At 51.5% G+C, this 22,870-nt stretch overlaps 1 protein-coding gene across 1 annotated transcript in view; it reads right to left on the bottom strand.

The window, feature by feature from the left end:
- The window catches only part of GALNT17 (polypeptide N-acetylgalactosaminyltransferase 17), a 209,367-nt gene that overhangs the window by 132,054 nt on the left and 54,443 nt on the right, over positions 1-22,870 (bottom strand). The window contains exon 2 of the mRNA XM_040082495.1: positions 22,015-22,198. Within this exon, the coding sequence (XP_039938429.1) occupies positions 22,015-22,198 (184 nt within the window). The remainder of the gene's footprint in view (positions 1-22,014; positions 22,199-22,870) is intronic.

Here is a 22,870-nt window from a genome sequence, read left to right as displayed (position 1 = left end):
CACTTGGGAATTTCCTTCCCATTTGCTTTGGAAAGAAATGAACTTAAAATGAGCCTTGGTTAAATAGCCTCAATAAATGGTTTTGCTCTCTCAGCAGATAGCTCTGAGCACATTCCTGTCTCTGAAAAGTGTTGTGACCTGGTGTCTTTGCTCTCCACAGCCAGGAGGGTTAAACCCAAACCCTTGTGCTCACCTCGCTGGTTTCAGGAATCATTCCCCAGCTCGGGCAGGGTTTGGGGCTGGGTCTCTGCTCACACAGACTTCAGAGCAAGACAAAAGCAGGAGCTCCCAGCTTTGCTGCACCGTCCCTGGCAAGCAGCAGGTCCATGTCCCATGGACACACCAGAGCTGGAGAGAGGGACACCCATGGAGCAGGGTGGGGTGTTCCACACGACCCACAGCTCTCCAGGGAGCACAGGGACACAGAGGTCATTTCCCTGCCACATTTCATCTCGACCAGGCACCTCCTCTTAACAGAGCAACTGTGGAAAGCAAACCCGAGACCTTAAACCACTTCCAACAATTTAATTCAACTCTCCAGCTTCCCCTACAATAAATCCATGTGGGGCAAGGACAGAAGGAGCCTCCCCACCCCCTCCCCACATCCACGGGAGATTAGACACGAACAGGAGCAGAGTTCCCAGAATTGCAATGAGTGTGCACGGAGCAAACCCTGCCCAGATCAGCAGAGAAAGACCAAAGGCAGAGTGACATCCCAGCTTCCCAGCAATGCCTCTGCATTTAATTGTCCTGGATGTTTCTTAGGCAACAGCAGGCGTTCTTCAGGCTCCAGAGTGAGACTTGGGAGACAAAGATTTCCACAGAAACGCAGCTTTCTTTATGCATCTTCTTTAGTTAGACAAGTTTGCTGAGTGAAAACATGGTTGTGTTTTTTTGATTTAATTATTGCCTACCCTACAGCAAGCCAAGAGCTCAACAGAAGGGAACCAAACACTGTAAAGGATCTTCCAAAGGGAAAATCTTTCTTTAAAATGAATGAAAGAACGGTCATGATGGGGCAAAGTGACAAGTGACCCTGAAATCCTGCCAAGAAAGTCAAACTCAACTGACTCAGACATTAAAAACAGCTTTTGGTAGATGTTGATACCTGCTCTGATGAAGTCAAGGTTGTCAGAGGAGCAGGAGTTTCCTTTTAATCATCGCTCACCTCTGGGCAGCGTTCCCCCAAGGAATGCTGCAGGGGATAAAGAGCTCAGCCTGTGATCAAAGAGCTTTGGAGGCAAATCCAAACCCAGCTCTTTGAGGTTCATCTCCTGCTCATTGGCATTCTCCCTGCACCACTCCTACCAGGGTTCTCCGTCCCCAGCCAGCAGGACAGGCGGACAAAGATCCAGGAGAGGAGATGAGCCTGGGAGGGAGGAGTGGGAAAGGCCAGCCCACATTGCTGGGGCACAAAGCTCCAGCTCTCCAGAGGCAGGAGATGCTTTGCACAAACACCCTGCTCTGGTGGCTTTGGCTTCCACCACAGGGCTGGGAAGGCAGCAATTTTAAACCAAATTAACACCGAGTTTGTTGCGTTCCTCCCAAGGGGTCTCTTCAGTGCCGTGCCAAAAGCTGTGGGGTGAGCGATGCTCTGCCTCAGCCTGCAGCTCCACGAGGCTTTTTCCAGTGGACAAACCAGCAAATGTCCCTGCAAGTGAGCAGGAAAACACCTGGAGCAGCTGGGCTGCCCTGGGGCAGGGAAGGGAAAAGGGGAGAGCAACACTTGAGCTCAAACATCACTGGAAAAGCCAGGGAGAAGCTGTGGGAAACAGCGGGAATGGTGAGGGCACGGGGTGGGAAGCGGCGGGGGTTGGGTTGTTGGATTGGTTTGGGTTTTTCTTTAGAACATTTTTCATAGGAAAAGGGCTGATCTGGATGCTTTATCCTTCAGCCCACGTGCAGGCAGAGGCACAGGTGTGACTGCTTTACTCTGGGAACACTCAGACCCCTCAGGGGAGACTCACTGCGGGCCAGCAGTCCTGGGACACGTGAGGCTGCCCATCCCTGCAGCCCCCACACCTCCCTCCTCACCTGCACCCCCAGGAACAACACCTTTGCCCCCCTGAGAGGCCTTTTCTGCAAGGGTGAGTGGGCACAAGGTGAGAAATCCCCGCTGCCTTCAGAATTTCAATGCCAGCCCTGAGGAACGGCACAGAGAATCCAGCACCGACCCCAGGTCCCACAGGTGCTCCAGGGGCTCAGGGAGAGTCCCAGGCAATGCACCAAACCTCACCTGAGACTCCTGACACCCTCTACCCACAGTTATCTCCCTCAGCCCTTGGCTGTGTGCCAGGCAAGGCCTTTGGAATTCAGATCCCAGGCCAAAACGCTTCGAAATTCAGCGAGACCTTAGAGCCCCTTCCAGAGCCTGAAGGATGCCTACAGGAAGGCTGGAGAGGGAATTTTTGCAAGGACAAGCAGTGATAGGATAAGGGGCAATGGTTTTAAGCTCAAAGAGAGTCATATTGGGCAGGAATTATTTCCTGTGAGGGTGCTGGGGCCCTGGCACAGGGTGCCCAGAGCAGCTGTGGCTGCCCCTGGATCCCTGGCAGTGCCCAAGGCCAGGCTGGACACTGGGGCTTGGAGCAGCCTGGGACAGTGGAAGGTCCCCCCTGGGGACAAGATGGGCTTTAAGGTCCCTACAACCCAAAGCACTTGGGATTCTGTGAATCTCAGTTTTTATTGCTACTACCCAGCTCCTGCTGCATCTGCCCAGCCCAAAGCAAGTCTCGTGCCAGGAAGCTGAATGTTCAAGGGAACACTCCCTACACTTGAAAACTTCTACATTTAAATTAAATCCAATAAATACAACCACGGTACGTTCCAGTGTCAGGGACTGGTCACTCAGCTAAAGCCCAGCCATCATTTGGTGCTGCATTTAGCCCAGGCTCACCATCCCATCAGTGGCTGTCTCAGGAGGTTCTCCCTGCCATGGAGCAGGTGCTCTCCAGCACATTGCAGGTGGCCCCAAGGCAGAGATCCTGCCACATCTGCAGGCACTGGGCCAGTCTGCAACAAACTGGATCCCTCCCCATCCCTGCTTTGCTGACTGGGAAGCACCCTGGCCCAGCACAGAGCACCTGCCAGCATCTGGATGGATTAGTGCAGGTTACACAATTACATTTTGCCCCACTAAATCCTGCTCTCTCCAATTAAACCTAGGCTGGCACCTGCTTGTAGGATTTAAATCAAAGTCTCATGAATCAGTAGCAGAACGAAAGAGCCACCTTACAGTTTTGTCTCTCCTTTAGATCAGTGGGATATCAAAGAGGCATTTTATGTCCCATTAAATCATGCTTGAATACGTTCCATTAAATCATGCTCACAAAGCTCTACAAGTCTGAGGAGGATGGGGAAAAACTCCCCATGTTCAGCACTGGGTTTCATTTAAGGATCTTGCTGAGGTCTCATTGAGAAATGTCCTTGGCCATTGGACAGGGGGAAAAAAGGGGTTTCCTCTGTCCTTGGTCCCAGGGTCAGGCATGAAGGGAGAGGTTTAGGTGGATCTCAGGGAAAGGTTCCCCAGAGGGTGCTGGCACTGCCCAGGCTCCCCAGGGAATGGGCACAGCCTGAGGCTGCCAGAGCTCCAGGAGCTCCCAGGGATGCACAGACTGGGATTGTCGGGGTGTCTGTGCACGGACAGGGGTTGGACTGAATGATCCCTGGGGGTCCCTTCGAGCTCAGGAAATTCCAGGACATCTTTTCTCTCTTCAGAACAGACTGAGGAGCTGATGACTGACACCAGTCCCGGCACAAAACAACTCCCAACATCCTCCCCAGCCCCTCCTCCAGGACCTGGATGGGTGCAGAGGTGACACAACTACCTGCACTGTGACCACTGCCACCTTTATTGGGTCCCAGATCTCTATTCTACATCAAGCCCAAGTCTGCAAACATGAGAACCTGCAAGGAAACCCACGAAAGAAACGTATTTACAGAGAACACCTTTTCACCTGAATCTTTGCAGCTCCTGATTTATGTAAGAAACCATCCCAAAACAAAGGCTGAGAAGGGGAGCTGAGGGAAGAGGAAGCAGGGCTGAGTTTCTGCTGAACAGCTTGGCACACATCAGGCTGGATTAATCAAGTCAGCCAAATTCAAAAGACAAAAAGCATAAAACGCCAGCTCTGCTCCAACGCGTGTTTGCCTGCTGCAGAGCCTGCTTTGAATCCTCTGATCGTTTGTTTTCTGCTCAGCACACAGCTGTAAATCCACTCTTCAGAGCAGCCAGTGAGATTAGGATGTTTATTGTCTGTCTCAGTAACGGAAAAGGGATATCCCAGCATTTACTGCCTCGTGATCCCTCAGCAGAAAAATCACCTGGAATCACAGCAAACGCTCCTGGAGTACAGAGAGGCCACAAAGTGGCAGCTAACATTTACAAACCAACTCTTCCTTGCCCAGTGATTTAACAAGATCCACTCTATCACTCAATTAACACCTCTCACCTGTTCTCTAGGGCACAAAGCCATTTCCATCAACCACCTGGAACTGCCCTGCCTGGCATCAGCCAGACCCCGATGGTTTCTACACCTTCCCTTCCCAATATAACCCATTGATCAACACCAATAAACGCAGCTTATGGACAGCCTGGAGTGTGCACTGTTCCAAGACAACAGAGGCACTCCTTGGCCTCCAGGACTCTTCACTCCTTGGGCTCCAGAGCAGGCCAGGCTTGCACAGAGCTGCCAGGGGATGTCTGTGCTGTGGGTGGGACCTTCCCCAGGCAGCAGCTTTCAGAGAGAAAACAAGGTAATGAAAGGGCCAATAATACATTCAGTTTTTACAGGAGAGCTTTTTAGGCTGCAGATCAGGGAAAGGTTCTTCCCCCATAGGTGCTGGCACTGCCCAGGCTCCCCAGGGAATGGGCACAGCCTGAGGCTGCCACAGCTCCAGGAGCTCCCAGGGATGCCCAGGGTGGGATTGTTGGGGTGTCTGTGCAGGGCTGGGAGGGGGACTGGATGATCCTTGGGGATCTCTTCAAACCCAGGATATTTTGCCAATCTGTGATGCCCTGAACGACTCAGAGCTCAGGGAGGAGCTGGGCACTCAGGCTGCAGCTTGCTTTGCCCCTCAGCAGAAATTCTGTTAATCCCAAGAGATCAGGAATCCTTAATCCCATCAGCAAAGACCACATCCACCCTTGGTCAGAGGAATTATCTTCCACCTTCCATGCTGTGCCATAACGTGTCATCCACTCCTAATAGCTCCCACATCTACTCTGCACAGATCTCAGAGTTTCTAAGCTGCCACATTTCCTTAATTTGTGCCTTTTGCATGGCCCCTGCCCCCAGTGCCAACATAAAATATTTTCCAAAGTTTTAAGTGGGGATGAAATCCCATCAAGGGTAGCTGTCCCCATTGCCAGGGAGGAGGCAGCACTCCATTCCTCTGGAAGCCTGCTCTGCTCAGAGTTCCCTGGATTTCAAATATGTCCAATGTTTTAAAGGGATTACTTGGATTCAGACAAAAACCAGGCTGCAACAGGCCATCTGAAATTATCCAGCAGTAATTTGATTTTCCTAATGATGCTCTTCTAATCAATCGAGCCTGGAGCCCTCGGGAGCCATCTCTCCAACAGGGGGCACAGGCAGAGCTTGTCAAGATCCAGAGAGGCACAAATGGGGAGGATTGAAGAGCTGAGGAAGTAAAGAGGTATTAGAAGAACCCCACTGAAGGAAAAGTGGCTGCTGCTCAGTCTCAGAACACTGATGGCAGTTTAAAATCACAGTTCTAATAAGCAAGGTAGAGAAAAATCCCACCTCCCGCTCACTGTGCCCTAAAACACCGCGTGCAGCAGCCCCACGCTCTGGCTGGGGATGGAATTTTGCATTTTATGGAACCACCACAGAGACACAACCTGTCCTGAGCTGTTTTCCTCCAGGCTGGTGCCACAGCTGGAGCTCAAGCAGAGGTTCTGTGCGGGGATTTGTCTATGCACAAAGAGGCAGCCAGCCCAGAGCAGGGCCCAGCTCAGCCCCAGCAGCCCAGGCTCTGCTGCACAGGGCACTGCCAGCTCCGCTCAGACTCTGCCAGGGATGCCAAGGCAAAGGCCAGGGAGGCCCAATGGAAAGTGAAGAAATGCCAGTGGAGCACAGGACCCTCTCATACAGGGAAGGGCTCAAACGTCCCCTGCAACCCGAGGGAAGAGGTCATACACAGGGGTCCTGGGCTTCCTGTCCTTCCTTGGGCATAAATCATGGAATCACTGAGGGTGGAAAAGCCCTCCAAGGCCATCGAGCCCAAGCACTCCCCCAGCACCACCCCGTTCACCACTGAGACATGGCCCCAAGTGCCACATCCACAGGGATGGGAACTCCCCACTGCTCTGGGCAGCCCCTCCCAATGCCTGAACACCCTTTCAGTGAGAAATTTCCTCCATTTCCAATCTAAACCTCCCCTGGCCCAGCCTGAGGCCGTTTCCTCTCCTCCTGTCTCTGTTCCCTGGGAGCAGAGCCCGACCCCCCCGCTGTCCCCTCCTGGCAGGTTCAAACCATGACAACTGTCCATGCCTCAGTCCCAGGACACAAAGGACACCCTGAGCAGTGCCCATTCCACACGGGCTGGAACAGGAGGCACTCAGGATGGGCAGGCCCTGCTGCGCTTTGGACGGATGTCAGGTCTGGAAAATACACCCGGGAGAAAAGGTCAATAAAATAACAGCAGGAAAACAGCAGCTGCTCTGTGCAGCCTCTGGAACACACAGTCCCTTGGCCTGGCTGATGGCTGGCCCAGGTAAGGGCGGCAGCACCTGTGAGATCAGTCTGGAGCACGCAGGGCTGGGCTGGGCTCAGGGAACACTCCTGGCCGGTGCAGGAGCAGGATCTGCTCAGACTGTGAGATGACCTGAGTGTCCATTTCAGAAACACAGCACCATCAGCCCTGATGCTGCACCATTCCCCATCCTCCCAGGGATGTCCCACGGGCCTGTTCAGGGCACAAATGTCCTCCAGAGCATGGGACATCTCTACCTGTCCTGAAATGCCACCAGCAGCAACCACCCTGGAGAGGGCTGAACACCCTGGGTCTGTAGAACTCCCCTGGCTTTAGGGCTCTGTGCTGCTCCCTCACCCTCTGGAGTTATTCCTGCAGCTCCTAATGGGGTCCTACTGCACCCCTCTCCACCTCTGTGGGATCAGCCATCACAGACTCTCAGCACACAGGAGGAGTCAGACACAAAAATCTGTGCCAGCTGGCACAAAACGGACCCAGGTCACAGAATCACTGAGTGGGGTTTGGTTGGAAGGGACCTTAAAGATCATCTCAGCCCACCCAGACCCTGTGCACCTGTGGAGGAACACAGGGCTGACCAAGAATGTGGTGGTTGTGTTTATGGACAGCACACCTCTTTATAAAAGTAGATCCTGATGATGGGGTCTCCAAGATTTCCTCCTCTCCTCCATATCAGAGTGCCAGATCTCCCTCCCTCCTGCCTGCCCCTTCCCTTTATTGTTAATTCTGAGCATCCAGGAGCTCCCCAGTCTGGATCCTGACTTATTAATGATTTCTCTTTTGGCCATCACACTAAATAAATCCAGCTAACATGCTTATCAGGAGCTTATCCCTTCCTGACATTTCAGTCTTGTAGCAGGCTCAAGGGTTTGAATATTTAAACAGGCAAATATTCTTTTGATCAGCAGAATAAATGACTTGTTACTTCCTGTCCTTAAAAACACCGTGAACATCACAGAAGTGCTCAGCTGTGTTGGCACATCCTCCACAGGGCTGTGGAGCTGTTCCTGTAAAACGTGGCTCAGGAGCAGAGAGAGGGTTCCACTCACTCATATTTAAATGCCTTTTCTACAATGAGCTGTGGAACTGCCACGTTAAAGCCAAGGGGGTGGGAGAGACGGCTCAGTCAGAATTAGTGCACAAGAAGTGGAATTCTCCCCCAAAATCCTATCCCAGAGATTTCTGTTTAGGAAAACATCAGCTTACAACTGCAAGAGTCATTGCTGCATCTCTCAGTGCTGAGGTTCCCAAACCTGAGAGCACTCCTCAAACAGGAAGCACCTGCAATTTTACCCCATTCCAGAGATCAGGGCTGCTCCCATGGTGTGGTGCAGGAGCCCACAGCAGCCCTGTGTCCCTGTCACCGGGCACTTCCCAGGACAGCACAAGGAATGGCACCCACTGTACCCAGCTCGTGCACAGAGCCCCTGGCTCCTCATCAGTCCCAGCAGCACGAGGCAGGGCTGGCACAGCCTCTGCCCTGAGTCACCAAGCTCCACGGTCTCCTCATGGCCACATCTGGCCATGCACAGCACAGCTGGGGGCTCCCAGTTTGACAAGTCCTCAAGAGGAGGCTGCTGTCCCCTCGCCCAAGGCACCGGGGATTTAAACACAAGATGTGGAAATTATGATGCTCAGGGATGAAGCGGTCAGGCCCAAGGGGACAGCAGGGCTCAGGAGCAAAGCCTGCAGGTCCTGCTGCCTGCCTGGTGGCCTTCCTCTCCTCCCAGGCAAGGCAGATCGGGCAGGGAGGAAATTTAGGAGCATTTTGATCTCTGTTTGCTTTAAAACATTACCCTGCAAACACAGCTGAACTCTAAATGATCCAAACAGGTGTGGACTGAAGGAACAGGCTTTGAAAAGCAGCATTTGACATGACCACAACATAGGCAGCAGCACCCTGACCTGCGCTGCCGTGAGGATCCCAAGGTCAGCTCCGAGTCCAGCCCCATGTGCTGAGGGAACCCTGACTGCTCCACGGGGAACACCATGGCCACTGGCAAGGGGGGAGTGCTCACAGCTGACAGGCAGTAATGCCAAACTGTACATTAACAGTAAGGTGTAAATTAACAGTAAATTGTAAATTAACAACAAGCTGTAAATTAGCAGTGCATGTTCTGACACCCTCTGTTAGAGGCAGCTGCTGCTCTGGAGCTGCTCATGTAGGCACAGTCCTGGACAAGGTAATTCACAGACATCTCATGGAAGGCAGAAGCCAGAGCTCCCTTCAAGGTCGATGAAGTGACACTGCCACTGCCAAAGGACAATTTATTCCAGCCCTCCACCCCAGGCATATCTCTGTCAGGTAAATCACACCGAAGCTGGTTTTTGGGAAGGTGAAAATACCTTCTTCCTCCCCTGATCAGAGGCAGCCCCAGGCTGAAGGTTTCAGACGATCAGTGAGGGAAGGGAGCCCTTCGTGTCCCCAGGGATTCCAGGGTGACAATCCCACCAGCAAACACCACAGTTGTGCTTGGGCAGGCTGGGATAAAACTGCCACTGCTGAAACCTTTCGTCTCAAACTGAAATCCTTGGTACAGAGCCCGAGGTAGGAGTGTTTTACATCAATAGATCTCACGGGAACCCAGGATTTTGACATCCCCAGGGCAGACTTGGGGCAATGAAGAAGAAAAGTGGCCACCACTTGTGCTGCCTGGAACAAGGTGGAATGATGCTGCTGCTGGAAGAGCTGGCATAAAAATGATGAACTTAAAAGGCACAATGGACTTTTAGAGACAGCTCTTCTTCTTTGTGATCACAGAGCCACGCTGCTGACGGCTTTATGAACTGGAAGATGAAGAGGTTTTTAAAGCTTCCCCATTACGTCCAGAAATCACTGGATCAGTTTGCTTAACCTCTGCCAGAATTGGATCAGCCTCAGCAGAGGGGTGTCACTGAGCCCAGGATGCCAAATTCCTGCATGGGGAATGTCACACTGGGAGAGCTCCACCATTCCAGCAAATGTCACACACGGAGAGCTCTGCCATCCCAGCATCCCGGAGCTGGCACCACGGAGAGCTCTACCACCCCAAAATCCAGGAGCTGGCACCACGGAGAGCCCTGCCATCCCAGCATCCCGGAGCTGGCACCACGGAGAGCTCTGCCATCCCAAAATCCTGGAGCTGGCACCACGGAAAGCTCTGCCATCCCAGCATCCCGGAGCTGGCACCACGGAGAGCTCTGCCACCCCAAAATCCTACAGCTGGCACCACGGAGAGCTCTGCCATCCCAAAATCCTGGAGCTGGCACCACGGAGAGCTCTGCCATCCCAAAATCCTGGAGCTGGCACCATGGAGAGCTCTGCCATCCCAAAATCCAGGAACTGGCTTCAAGGAGAGTTCTGCCACCCCAAAATCCTGCAGCTGGCACCACGGAGAGCTCTGCCATCCCAAAATCCTGGAGCTGGCACCGTGGAGAGCTCTGCCATCCCAAAATCCAGGAACTGGCTTCAAGGAGAGTTCTGCCACCCCAAAATCCTGTAGCTGGCACCATGGAGAGCTCTGCCATCCCAAAGTCTGGGAGCTGTCTCCAGAGAGATCTCTGCCATCCCCAAATCCCAGAGCTGGCACCCCCACAGCCCACCCCAGCACAGGCTGCTCATCAGGGCACACTGCCACCCTGGTGAGATTTGTACTGCTGTGGGTGGAAAAGGATAAAAACCAGTCCCAAGCCCTATCAAAAGGGTCAAACCCAGCAGATGGGGCTGATTTAGATCTGCTTTTCCCCTCAGTGTCAGGGACCACTTAACTGACTGCAATGAACTGCCCATAAATGCTGGTGCTCCTTCATGCAAGGGCCATTCAGGATGGAGAGATAAACCCAAGACCACACACAAAGCTTCACTCCAAAGTGCCAGAAGCTTCCCTTTATTCCACACAGGAAGCTCCACACGGCCCCTGCTATCCTGTGGAGAGGTTTGCTCCTGTGTGGCTTTTCTACTGTCACAGGTGACATCTTCCACCTCAAAACAAAATACACAACAGACAGAACGGGGAGACAAAGTTAACCAGCCCAGGCACCCCGTTTAACCCAGTGCAAAACTGCAACCCCATGAAATTCCTCACAGCAGGTAGGGAGGGACCCAACCCAACACAGCCAGGCAAACAAAAGCTGAATTGCCACAAGGCTAAGAAAAAATCCCTACACAAATAAAAATACTCCAACTTCTTCCTGGCTCCTCATAAAACCACAAAGCAAAACACAACCAGTTTTTAGTGACAGGCTGGAAGCGCCCCACAAGAGGAGTTTCACTTGCTTTTTGTTGTGCCTGCCTTCACCTGCAGAGGTGCAAAGGACAGCAGCCACAGCTCCCTCCCACAGACACCTCAGGAAGCCTTTCAGCGCCACTCCACCCCAGAGACCAGGATTGGAGGCTGCAGATTTGTTTGGTGCCACAGCAGAGACGCTGACAGGAGCATCTGAAGCGTGACACAGTGACACAGCTCCTGTGTCCCCCTGCCACCAGCCCAGCCCCCAAAGGAGCCAGAGGTGGCAGTGAGCACACACTGACTGGCTGGGTGTGTCTGCAGGAGCACTGGCCATGGATGTGGCACTTGGGGACATGGAGGTGGCCTTGGCCGTGCTGGACTCGATGGCCTTGGAGGGCTTCTCCAACCTAAATAATTCCACAACACACTCAACAAGACACAGCAAACTCAGCAAAATACGTGCAGAGATACACAATGAACTTTAAAGGTGATTTCTGATGAGCTTCACTCCACACCTTCCCAAGACATCCCTGTCACCTGCGCACACCACAGGTTTGGATGCACACCTGAGAAGTGGGGAATTCTGGACTCTTCCCTCTCATCCTCACCTTACCAAGGCCTTTGGTACTTCTACCTGCTTTTCACCAACCCTAACGAATCCTAACCCCTCTGCCATCCCAAACCCCAGGAAGTGGCTCCAAGAAGAGCTCTGCCATCCCCAAATCCTGCAGCTGGTACCAGGGAGAGCTCTGCCATCCCAAAATCTCCCCCCACTTGCACAGCCAAACACATCCAGACACACCCAAGGCTTGGCTTTGCTGCCTGCAGCTTCTCAGGTTCCCTCTGGCGCACAGAAAACCCACAGGAACTCAGGAGCTGAAGGCCTGGCAGGTAAATCCTGATCCATCCACGAGGCACTGCTGGGAATGAACGATTTCCCCACGGCTGGGCTCAGAGCACCGTGGCTGAAGGACAAAATGGAAATGCCACCGCCAGGTTCTGCTGTGCAGCACAGGCAGGTTTGAGCTCCCCGGATGCCTTAATCCATAGGCACTGCTTCCCAGCTCTGCCCTGCACATCTGTGCTGCTTCCTGCCTGACAAATCTCAGTGGCAGAGGAAAAAAACCTCCTGGGTTTGTCCTTCTGGTGCCAAACAGCTCCACAAATGAAACCCACTGGTACCAAACAAGCTTCATTTGTGCTGTCCTCTGAAATAAAGCTTCACCAGGAAATGAATTGATCTCCATTTGGCCTTTGTAAAGATTATGAACGGGCTTAAAAGAAAGCAAATGCTCAGCCTGCTATTCATCCTGCCACTTCCTCATCATGCTCCATTCATTAATTGCTTATTCTAGTTTGGATTTTGCTGATTCAGTGCACATGTCTGCTTGCAAAAGGGACTGCCAACATTAAATCTATTGTGTCTATCCTGTGATGTACATTTTTTGTGACCCAAGCATCTTAATGCACCTAATGCTGTCTGGTACACTTCACTGTTTAAAGATCCAGGTTCTCAAACTATTTCTGACCACAAAGCCCTGAAACTTCCTCACATTTCCCCAGGAAACTCGATTTTAAAGCACCTACTTTATTCCCAGTAATTCTTCAGAAATGTTCAGCTCTGTTTTAGAATTAGGGTCTCAAAAACCGGCATTACAATTTAGGGACATACAGACATTTCTAAAGACGCATTACTTGGCGAGTCCTAAGAAGAAATTATCGGCAAAGTTGTAAAAACAGAATGTACAGAATGGGATTTACTCTGGTGAGAGGCTCTTGTAATAAAGTTATTAGGCTCAGACAGTTCTAAGGGAGATAAAAGCCAGAGCAATTCCAAGTGTCACATCCACTTACCCAGCTCTGCCCCTGCCCAGCTCCTTCACACACACACACACACAAGAAGTCATTGAGACCTTCTTGCTCTTGGATTTTCCTGCTGGAAAACTGCACAAATGGCCGCAGGACCAAGGCTGTCAAAGCAGCAGAGCTTGACTCCCCTCTGCCTGGTCTGGCTGGACGTGTGCTGCTTTGGAACAGAAAAGCTCTGGGCAGCCCAGAGGAGCAGGTTGGTGGCACAAACAAACACACAAGCCCTGATTTCCTTGGAAGCCAACTGGAGAGAAGTGTATCCAAAGCTTAAATTGGTTCATTTATTCTCATAAGCACAGTTTAGTCAGAAGTATTTATGATCACACAGGTGTTTTTCGGCAGAGGAGTTCAGAGGAGCACAACAGCAAGTTGTTAAATTACACTAATCCCATCCTCTGCCAAAGTGATCATTTATTACTTCTGTTTGCATTAGGAACTGTTTTATAGCACGCTCCTGCCACAGAAGTCTTCCCTGAAGCATCATGTTCCCAACTTACAAGAACAGGTAATAACTTTGCAGTCAGGAAGGGAAAATTGACAATTAGTGGAATGTATGACACAAAGAACCCCGAGGTGCTGCGCTATAAATCCATGGTCACAGTGTTTGCAGGTGACACCGAGCAGCAGAGTGGAAATTAGAGACTCTCTAGCAGCCACTAAACAAACTCCAGTTGCTCTCCCCAAAGCACTTTCCTCATGACTGGCTTTACAGAAGATATTGGGACTTCAAGCACCAAAGGCTTCTGACACACTCCTGTCCCCATACAAGCTGCCGGTGTGCTCCAGTGACCTCTGCTTCAAAAGGAAAAGAAAGAAAAAGCTGTCCTGTGTCCCCCATCTAAACCCACGCCAGAAACGCTGCACAAACCCCTAAACTTTTCCACAGGGAGTCTGCCAGCTCCAGTTCTGGGGGATTTCTCATCTCCCTGGAGCCAGCCCCAGCTGCCTGTGGCCAAAGAATCAGGCTGCTCCTGCAGGTCACAGGAGCGGGCTTAAATAATAACCAACAAATGTAAAGCACAGCTAGAAAAGCGTGCCTCTGGAGTCTTTACTTGCCCAGTTTTCAAGAAAAAGCATTGCTGGAAGTCAGGAGCAGCATGTCCAAACACACCGAGGAATAAAAATCAATACTGGTATTTATTCAACAGCCTGCTGGTTTGTATTAGTGCTGGGAAAGCAATGGAGCGGCAAAGAGGCTTTTTCCTCTCCGCAAATCAGCCCAAAGGCAGCAGAAGTTGCAGCCCCATCCCTGGAGGGCAGGAGGGGCACAGGGCACCAGCAGCCCCTGCACACACAGAGCAGCAAGCAGCAGCTCCTCAGAGCTCAGGGTCCTGAGGATAAAGGAGAAATAAAAATCCTGAGTCCAGAGCTGGGTTTGGAACGATCTACCCCCGTGACCTCCAGAGCAGGGAGGGACAGCCTTGAGTGACACCACCGGGACCTCACTGGGCAGCTCTGATGTCTGCTCTGTGTGACACGGACAGCTGGAGCTGGGCCAGGGAGGGACAGGTTGGATTTTGAGAAAGGTTCTTCCCCCAGAGGGTGTTGGCACTGCCCAGGCTCCCCAGGGAATGGGCACAGCCTGAGGCTGCCACAGCTCCAGGAGCTCCCAGGGATGCCCAGGGTGGGATTCTTGGGGTATCTGTGCAGGGACAGGGGCTGGACTCGGTGATTTTGCTCCTCACTTCAAGACCCCGAGGGGCTGGAGCGTGTCCAGGAAAGGGTCTGGAGCCCCAGGAGCAGCTGAGGGAGCTGGAAAGGGGCTCAGCCTGGAGAAAAGGAGCTCAGGGGGAACCTTGTGTCTCTGCACAACTCCCTGCCAGGAGGGGACAGCCGGGGGGGTCGGGCTCTGCTCCCAGGGAACAGGGACAGGAGGAGAGGGAACGGCCTCAGCCTGGGCCAGGGGAGCTCAGGTTGGACATCAGCAGGAATTTCCCCATGGAAAGGGTGCTCAGGCCTTGGCAGGGGCTGCCCATGGAGGTTTGGAGTGCCCATCCCTGGAGGTGCCCAAGGAAGGTGGCACTCAGGGCTCTGGGCTGGGGACAAGGTGGGGATGGCGCACAGCTTGGACTGGATGGGTTTGGAGGGATTTTCCAACCCCAGGGATTCTTAGATTCTCTGAGCTGGGTCCCTTCCAGCTCAGGAGGTTTCCATGACTTTGTGCAGCCTGGCAGAATAAAACTGCCTGGAGCCACACCGAGATGGGACAGATTGGGCAGGACAGAACACAGGGACAGAAAACACCCAACAATCCATCCCTGAGCTGCAGATCTGCTCTGGCTTTGGTGAGCCCTGTTCTGAGGCACAGCTCCTGCACGCCAGAGCTGTGACACTGATACTCACTGCTTGATTTCTCTACTTGCTCTCCCAGAAAATTTTCAGGTGGCACCTTTCCAAGTACTGGAAAATATTGCTTTTCATTTTTTTATGGCTGAAGCTATAAAAAACCAAGGGCAGGAATGTTTCTCATACAATGCTGGATCAAACACACAACATCTATTAGGAGAGAAGGTGCACAGCCAGTGCTGGCCTTTTCCTGGAGCAGTAAGGATCTTTTAATACACTCCCACATGCAATTCAAAGGGAATTTCACATCTGAAAAAGATTTTTTTTTTGTTCTTCCACTGTCTTTATTCCTATCTACTTTTCCCTTCGGTTACTCCATGAAGAAAAAGCCCTACATCTTGCCTCTCTTTTCCTGGCTGTTGTTTGGATGTAGGACCGAAATCCATCAAAGCACTTTTTGCAGAAGGTAAATAATGAATTGTAATAGCACACTGTGCATGCAAGAGAGAAGCAGCTCTTCTGACCTCCTTTGTTTGCAATAAGCAGCAATCACAACAAGTAAACAGGCATGAAACTCTATTTCCCAGCAAATTCCACTCTCATAATTCAAGTAGTTTGTTTGGTATTCTTAAACGATGTCCTCCTCCTCAGACTCACTTCATCAAGCCTGGCTGAACAGCGCAGGGCAGGACAGGAGTGACTGGCACCTCACCACAAACGGGTGCTCAGGAATGTCCCAGCTCCTTGAGGAAAGCATCACTGAGCTCTCCCACTGGCTGCAGTAAAATCTGCACATCTCAGACACTTCTACCACAGCCAGCACGGCGCTGTGGGCGGGGGGAAAGGCAAAAAGCACTTTGTTTCGTTAGAGGAGGTTGTGCAGCCTCAGTTTTGGGGAGGAAATGAGATGAGATGTACGGAGCAGTGACAGGGGCATCTCCTGCCCAAGCTGTGGCAGGTGTTGAACAAATCCCTCATTTCAGTGCTGTGGTACCAGAGAAACCTGAGACACAGGCACCTGCAAAGCCAGGGAGTTTAGTCACTCCCAAAGTGGAAGAGATTTCTGTATTTTCACAGGAAAATAAAGTATGGTGGCACATGAAACTCTCCCATCAGAGCCAAGCAGAGGGCACAGGCTGAGCCCCTGGCACAAACCATGGCCAGCGTGGACCTGCAGGAACATTTGGGATCCAGCATAAGAGATGGGGAGGCAGAAGTGGTCTCATGGGCAGAAGAAACAATTCCAGCCTCCAGGTGGATCCTCCCGGGCAGTCCTGACATGTCTCAGTCACACTCACATTCATCACTTTGCAAACATGCATTCTGTTGTGATTAAAAAGCCAAAGTGGAATTCCTGGGCCGTGGAACATCCCATAAGTCTGAGGGAGGCTGAGACCCCAAGGCTGCCCCACAGCAGAGGGCAGGAGGCTCTCCAGGGATTGGGAGAGACCCCGAGGGGAACAGGGCCTCCCTCCACCCCACACTGTGCTCCAGCACCCAGCAGGTACACACTGAGAGCCCACAGAGGCCAACACAAACCACTTCAAATAAAAATTAATCAGCACTTGATTTCATTTCTTTAAATTAAGTTGTCAAACAACAACCCAAAGTCAAGCCAGAAGCCAAAACTCTCCATCTTCTGCACTACACCCCAAAGAAAGGCTCAGCCTGCTGCTACCCGAGGTCCCTGGTAATAAAGCAGCTAAAGGCAGATGGTGCTGAAAAGCCCAATTGCTGCCAGGCTCCCATGGCAGCAGCTCCGGAAATAACCGTGTGATTCAGGCTCTGAGATGGCTCTGACTCAGCCCAGACACCCCCAGGGACACTCACCCAGCACAGGGAGCTGCTCCCTGCAGCTGCAGCTGACGGGGCTCTGCCCAGGGCACCTCTCCACGGGGCCCCACGGCAAACACACACCAGGGGCTGTGAGAACACAGCAGCACATCAGGCTCCCAACACCTCCAGACCTTTTCCATCGGAGGATCCCAGAGTGGGTGGGGTTGGGAGGGCCCTGAAGCTCACCCAGCCCCACTCCTGCCATGAGCAGGGACACCTTCCACTGTCCCAGGGTGCTCCAAGCCCTGTCCAGCCTGGCCTTGGGCACTCTCAGGGATGGGGTAACCTCCCTGGGTAACCTGTTGCTGTATCTCCCCACCCTCACAGGCAGGAATTCCTTCCCAATATCCCATCTAACCCTGCCTCTGGCATTTTTTAGCCATTCCCCCTCATCCTATCACTACATCCCCTTGTCCACATCCCCTTTCCATGCATTTCCTGACCCACATGCAGGATCCCAAGGCAGGCAGGAGAAAGGTTTGTGTCTCCAGGCTGGGAACCCTCAAAACACGCGAAAAATCAAACTGTGGGAGTTGCTTATCTCTCACACCCTCCTTGCTCTTCTCTTTAATACCTCAAGGCTCCCCTCCCGAGAACAGCTGTCGAGAGATTTGCAGCAGCAGGAATGTGTCATCTGCACCCAATGATCCAATAGTCCTAACAATTGTGGGTATTATTTCTCTTAAATCTACCCCTTAATCCTATAATGCCATAAAATACCACTGAATCAGAGCTTAGCAGGATTCCAGAAAGGAACAGACTTTTAAAGAGATAATGAGAACTCCACATTTATATTGGATAGGATTGAAAGGAGAGAATGGGAGAGGCAGAACATACCAGATGGGCAGATTATTTCATAGTTTCCCTTAATATGATTTCTTCAACCTGAAGCATCTGGTAATTCCACTATCAGAGATTAGATACTGGATAAGATGGACAGGCAGGCTGATCTAACATAGCAATTTTATTTTCTGGCTACACACAGGAGAGGTTCCCATTAAATCCTGTACCACAGGATAAAACAGAGGTGCATAAAATGTTGTATCCAAGCAGGGAATGTTTGCAGGCCCTGGGATCCCATGTAAATATGCTTCACTTTCAATATAGAAAACAACACATCTCCCAAACTCCTCATCCTCTCCAGACAGGCGGCGAGTGCTGAGAATGGATAAACAATGAAACTTGCACAGCAGCCTTGTCCTTCAGGGGCTTTTGCAGAAAATTGAAGAAAATCTCTCCAGCTCCTTTTTGTGGAGATTTGAGTAGAAGTTCTGCAAGCTGCAGCACCTTGGGTACTTCCAATCTGGAAGCAGAGATTGTTTTCCAGAACATGCAGGAAATCTCATCTTAAAGCCAAAAAAAACCAATCGAGCATGGCAGAAATGTGTTCCCAGTGCCTTTCTCATTATGGCACCATTTGGCAGCAAGTTCTGGAATAACTCACCCCAAAACCCCACTCCTGCCTTATTTAGCCCGAGGAAGAGCTCTCCCAGCCATTCCAGCTGGAATCTGTTACGTGGCTCGCTGGAAAACCTCGTGCACACGCAGCACAGCCTTTCCTGCTCAGCACAGGGTGGGGACCACGAACATCAGCAAGGTCCAGGTGTGACAGGAACAGCTCCACGCAGGAATCAGCTCCACACAGACCAGCCCAGACCTCTGTCTGGCTCCACTGCTCTGGGAATTGGCCAGGACAACCCCCAAACCCCCCAACCCCCTCCAGGGGGAACAGCAGGGAAGAGTTTCCACCTCCCAGCCCAGGTGAGCAGCCCCAGCAGGAAAGGGGGAGAAAAGGGGCAAAAAAAGGGGCGAAAAAAGGGGCGAAAAAAGGGAAGGGGAAAGGGGGAAGGAAAAAAAAGGAGAGGGGAAAGAAGGAGAAAGGGGAGAGGGGAAGAAGGAGAAAGGGGAAGAGATAAGGGAAGCAGAATAGGAGAGGGGAGAGGGGGGAAAGGGGAAGGGGGAAAGGGGAAGGGGGAAAGGGGAAGAGGAAAGGGAAAGGGGGAAAGGGGAAGGGGGAAAGGGGAAGGGGGAGGGGAAGGGGGAAGGGGAAGGGGGAAGGGGAAAGGGGAAGGAAATCGCTCAACTAAAGCAAAGATGATAATCTAAACTACCAGAAAGTGACACCACAGTTCTCCAAATCAAGGCAAACAAGGTATTCTACCACAGCTTCTGGTGCTGGGAAAGACCTCACCTTCTCCTGAACATCATCCTCACACCTCTGGGACCATTTTCCCAGGGAAAGTCCCTCCTTTCTCTGCCTCTGGGCAGGACTGAGAGGCCCTGAGCTGTGAGCTGGGCTGGCTCCTCCTCACCAGCAGCACCTGAAATCCCTCAGAGCAGGGATAGCTGAGTTCCTGAAGCCTCAGTGATGCTGACCACAAGGTGCAGGGAGCCTGGAGACACAAAAACATACACAAAATGTGCTAAAACTTCCCCTAAACTCTCCTTGTTTCACTTCCCTTTGGCCACAGGCACAAGAAGGGAGCAGGAAAAGGCTCATCAGAACTCTGATGCAGCGTTGCTCAGCACTCAGGGCAGTGACACCCGACCACATGAATCTTTGCTTAAAAACAGAGAAAACTGAGAGGAAAGGCTGGGGAGTGCCAGCCTGTGCCAGGACCAGTCCCAGTGCATTGGCATTCCAGACACTCTGCAGCCTTCAGCTGAACCACACAGGCTTCACTATTATATTTAAAACTACTACATGCTTTGTAATGCTTATCAGCTGGAGGGTTTTCAACAGTTTTTCCCCACTAATGCTGCAATTTCAAAGCCATTTAGGCTAATTTCCCTCGACTTGAATCTATTTTAATCAGAGACCAGGATACTTGACTTAAATGGTTTGTGTTCAACCCTTCATAAAACCAGCCATAAAACTTTATGCACTAAATAGCAAGGGAACCTTGAAGCCAGAGGTAGGAAGAGGTGAAACTTTCCAAACTCTCCAGCAAATGCCAGCCTATTACATACCAAACCGACTGTTCTCTTGCAATACACAGAAAATTGATCCCCTAAACAAAAAGAAAACCAATAAACAAAGCACACTCCTGAAGTTCTTGCGTAGATAAAAGGCATTAAGTTGTGCAGCTGCACTCAGTATCCACAAATTCTCCCCCAAGTCTCAGCCCAGCTCCAAACGGAAGCATTTTTAATGCACTGCTGTGCCCTGTCCTCTCCCCCACTCTCCCACGGAATGATGGATCGTGGAACTGAGGAAAAATACACCGCAAGCCTGAAAATGTCAGAATTAATCCTTTTCTTCCCCCAAAATCTGAAAAGAACCATTACTTCTCAAATTAATTCTCGCCAAGTAGTGCTGGCTCTGCTGGAAGTCAGAGCTGTGGATGAGAAATGGAAATCAGCAGCTCAGCCCCAGGTAAGTGCTGGAGAAGGTCTCGCTCCAAGGATTCAGCATTGTGCTGGGATTTGCATATCACAGAGGCAAAGGTGCAATTTGTACCTGCAATTCAGCCAGGCTGGAGGAGCTGCAGCAGCAAAATGCAGCCTGGGCCTCCATTCCTTTGGAAACTCAGCCAGGGATTTCTGTTGTCAGTGGTTGACAGCCCTGGATGCTCTGAGGAGCGGCCTGGAATTCAGGCAGTGTCCAGAGAGGTGAAGGAACAAGAGCTGCCCCTGCTCCCACAGCCTGGACAATCTGGGGCACCCAGGGACAGAAGGAACAAGAGCTGCCCCTGCTCTCACAGCCTGGACAATCTGGGGCACCCAGGGACAGAAGGAACAAGAGCTGCTCTTTCTCTCACAGCTGGACAATCTGGGGCACCCAGAGAGGTGAAGGAACAAGAGCTGCTCTTTCTCTCACAGCTGGACAATCTGGGGCACCCAGAGAGGTGAAGGAACAAGAGCTGCCCCTGCTCCCACAGCTGGACAATCTGGGGCACCCAGGCACATGGAGCTGCATCCCTGGCTGCAGGTTTTCGATGCTCTGCAGATGCCAGGCAACAGTTTTGTCACTGCCCCAATGACACAGGCATTGGACACGGATCTTTCACAATCTAAAACTCTCTCAGCTCATTTTCTCATCAGGGATTTCACTCCAGGCCTAGACAAACTGACACTTTCCTATTTTGAGGAACACTCTGGCGGCCATATCTAAAATTAACCTTCACAAAGATAAACTTGCAGCATGTCTTTCCTCATCCTCTTAACAAAATGATGTGTCACCTCTTTTAAAGCCTGTTCTCCTGCGCTGCTTGGCAGGTAAATATCACCAGCACCTTAAAAGCTCAATCTAAAAAGGAGAGGAAGGATATTGCCACTGTAGAAACTCCCTTTAAAGGCCCAGGTCTCCAACGGGAGATCCCAGAGCGTCCCTGGAGGATCCCTGTGCTGGGAGGAGCCTGAGGGCAGCCCAAGGGCCCCGGAGGTCCTGCAGGGATGTGAAGGAGCTGACAAGGAGGGAGGGAGAACCTCTGCACACTTTTACAGGGTATTAAACACCAAAAGCTCAGTGAAAGCAGAGCTGAGCTTCTGATGGCATCACGTCCACCAAAAATCATGGAGTGCTTGAGGAAAGCAGAAACAGATTGGGAAGAAATTCACTTTTTTTCCCTGAGAAATCATCTTGATGAACTCTCTCTCTCTATCCAGCTGCCTGGGACAAGGGTAGGGCAGTTTCTTCTCCCAGGTACCAACTGACAGGACGAGCAAAAACAGCCTCAGGTTGTGTAAGGAGAGGTCCAGGTTGGATATTAGAAAGTATTCCTTCATGGAAGGATGGTGAGGCCCTGGCACAGCTGCCCAGGGCAGTGCATCCCCATCCCTGGAGAGGTTTAACAGCCCTGTGGATGTGGCACTTGGGGACACAGCTCAGAGGTGGCCTTGGCAGTGTGGGGGAATGGTTGGACTCAATAACCTTTGAGGGCTTTTCCAACCTCAGTGAGTCTGTGATTCCATGAGCTCATTCCAGCCCAACCACCCCAGTTCCTCATCTCTGGGCAGGGCCCTGTGAACAGCGAGGGAAGAGCCAACAGCACCAAACCTGACTGGGAAAGCCACCAGCACTCTGGCTCTGGGGTGACCCTGAACACAAACATTCCCTCCTGGAGCACCTGGCACCTACTTGGTTGGGCGATAATCCGGGATGGAACGATCCAGGGAAATCTTCTCACTGAGGTAGGAGTTGTAGCCATACTTCTCGTGGGGTCCCTTGGCTTTCTCCTCCTCCTCAGGGGACAGGGTGGCTGGGAGGCCACCTTTGCCACGGCCACCATAGCCCTCGATGAGACCAAGGGACTTGGACAGACCTGGGGGAAAACAGAAACAACATCCCAGGTAAAACCCACCACTGGGAAAACCCATCCCAGGTAAAACCCATCCCAGGTAAAACCCATCACAGATAAAACCCATCCCTAGGAAAATCCATCCCAGGTAAAACCCATCCCAGGTAAAACCCATCACAGATAAAACCCATCCCTAGGAAAACCCATCCCAGGTAAAACCCATCCCTAGGAAAACCCATCAAAAGTAAAACCCACCAGTAGGAAAACCCATCACAGGTAAAAAACTCACCACTGGTAAAACCCATCACAGATAAAACCCACCACTGGTAAAATCCATCACAGGTAAAAGCCACCACTGGTAAAATCCATCCCTGGTAAAACCCATCACAGATGAAACTCACCACTGGTAAAACCCATCCCTGGTAAAACCCATCACAGATGAAACTCACCACTGGTAAAACCCATCCCTGGTAAAATCCATCACAGATGAAACTCACCACTGGTAAAACCCATCCCTGGTAAAATCCATCACAGATGAAACTCACCACTGGTAAAACCCATCACAGATGAAACTCACCACTGGTAAAACCCATCCCTGGTAAAACCCGTCACAGATAAAACTCATCATTGGTAAAAGCCATCACTATTATTACCAACTCCCAAAGAAAAAAAAAATCAAACTCTCCAAATCCCGTG

The sequence above is a fragment of the Hirundo rustica genome, chromosome 19 (genome assembly GCF_015227805.2).
Source record: "Hirundo rustica isolate bHirRus1 chromosome 19, bHirRus1.pri.v3, whole genome shotgun sequence".
Classification (NCBI taxonomy): domain Eukaryota; kingdom Metazoa; phylum Chordata; class Aves; order Passeriformes; family Hirundinidae; genus Hirundo; species Hirundo rustica.
The sequence above is the reverse complement of the archived record's forward strand: the minus strand, read 5'-3'. Positions and strand labels throughout refer to the sequence as shown.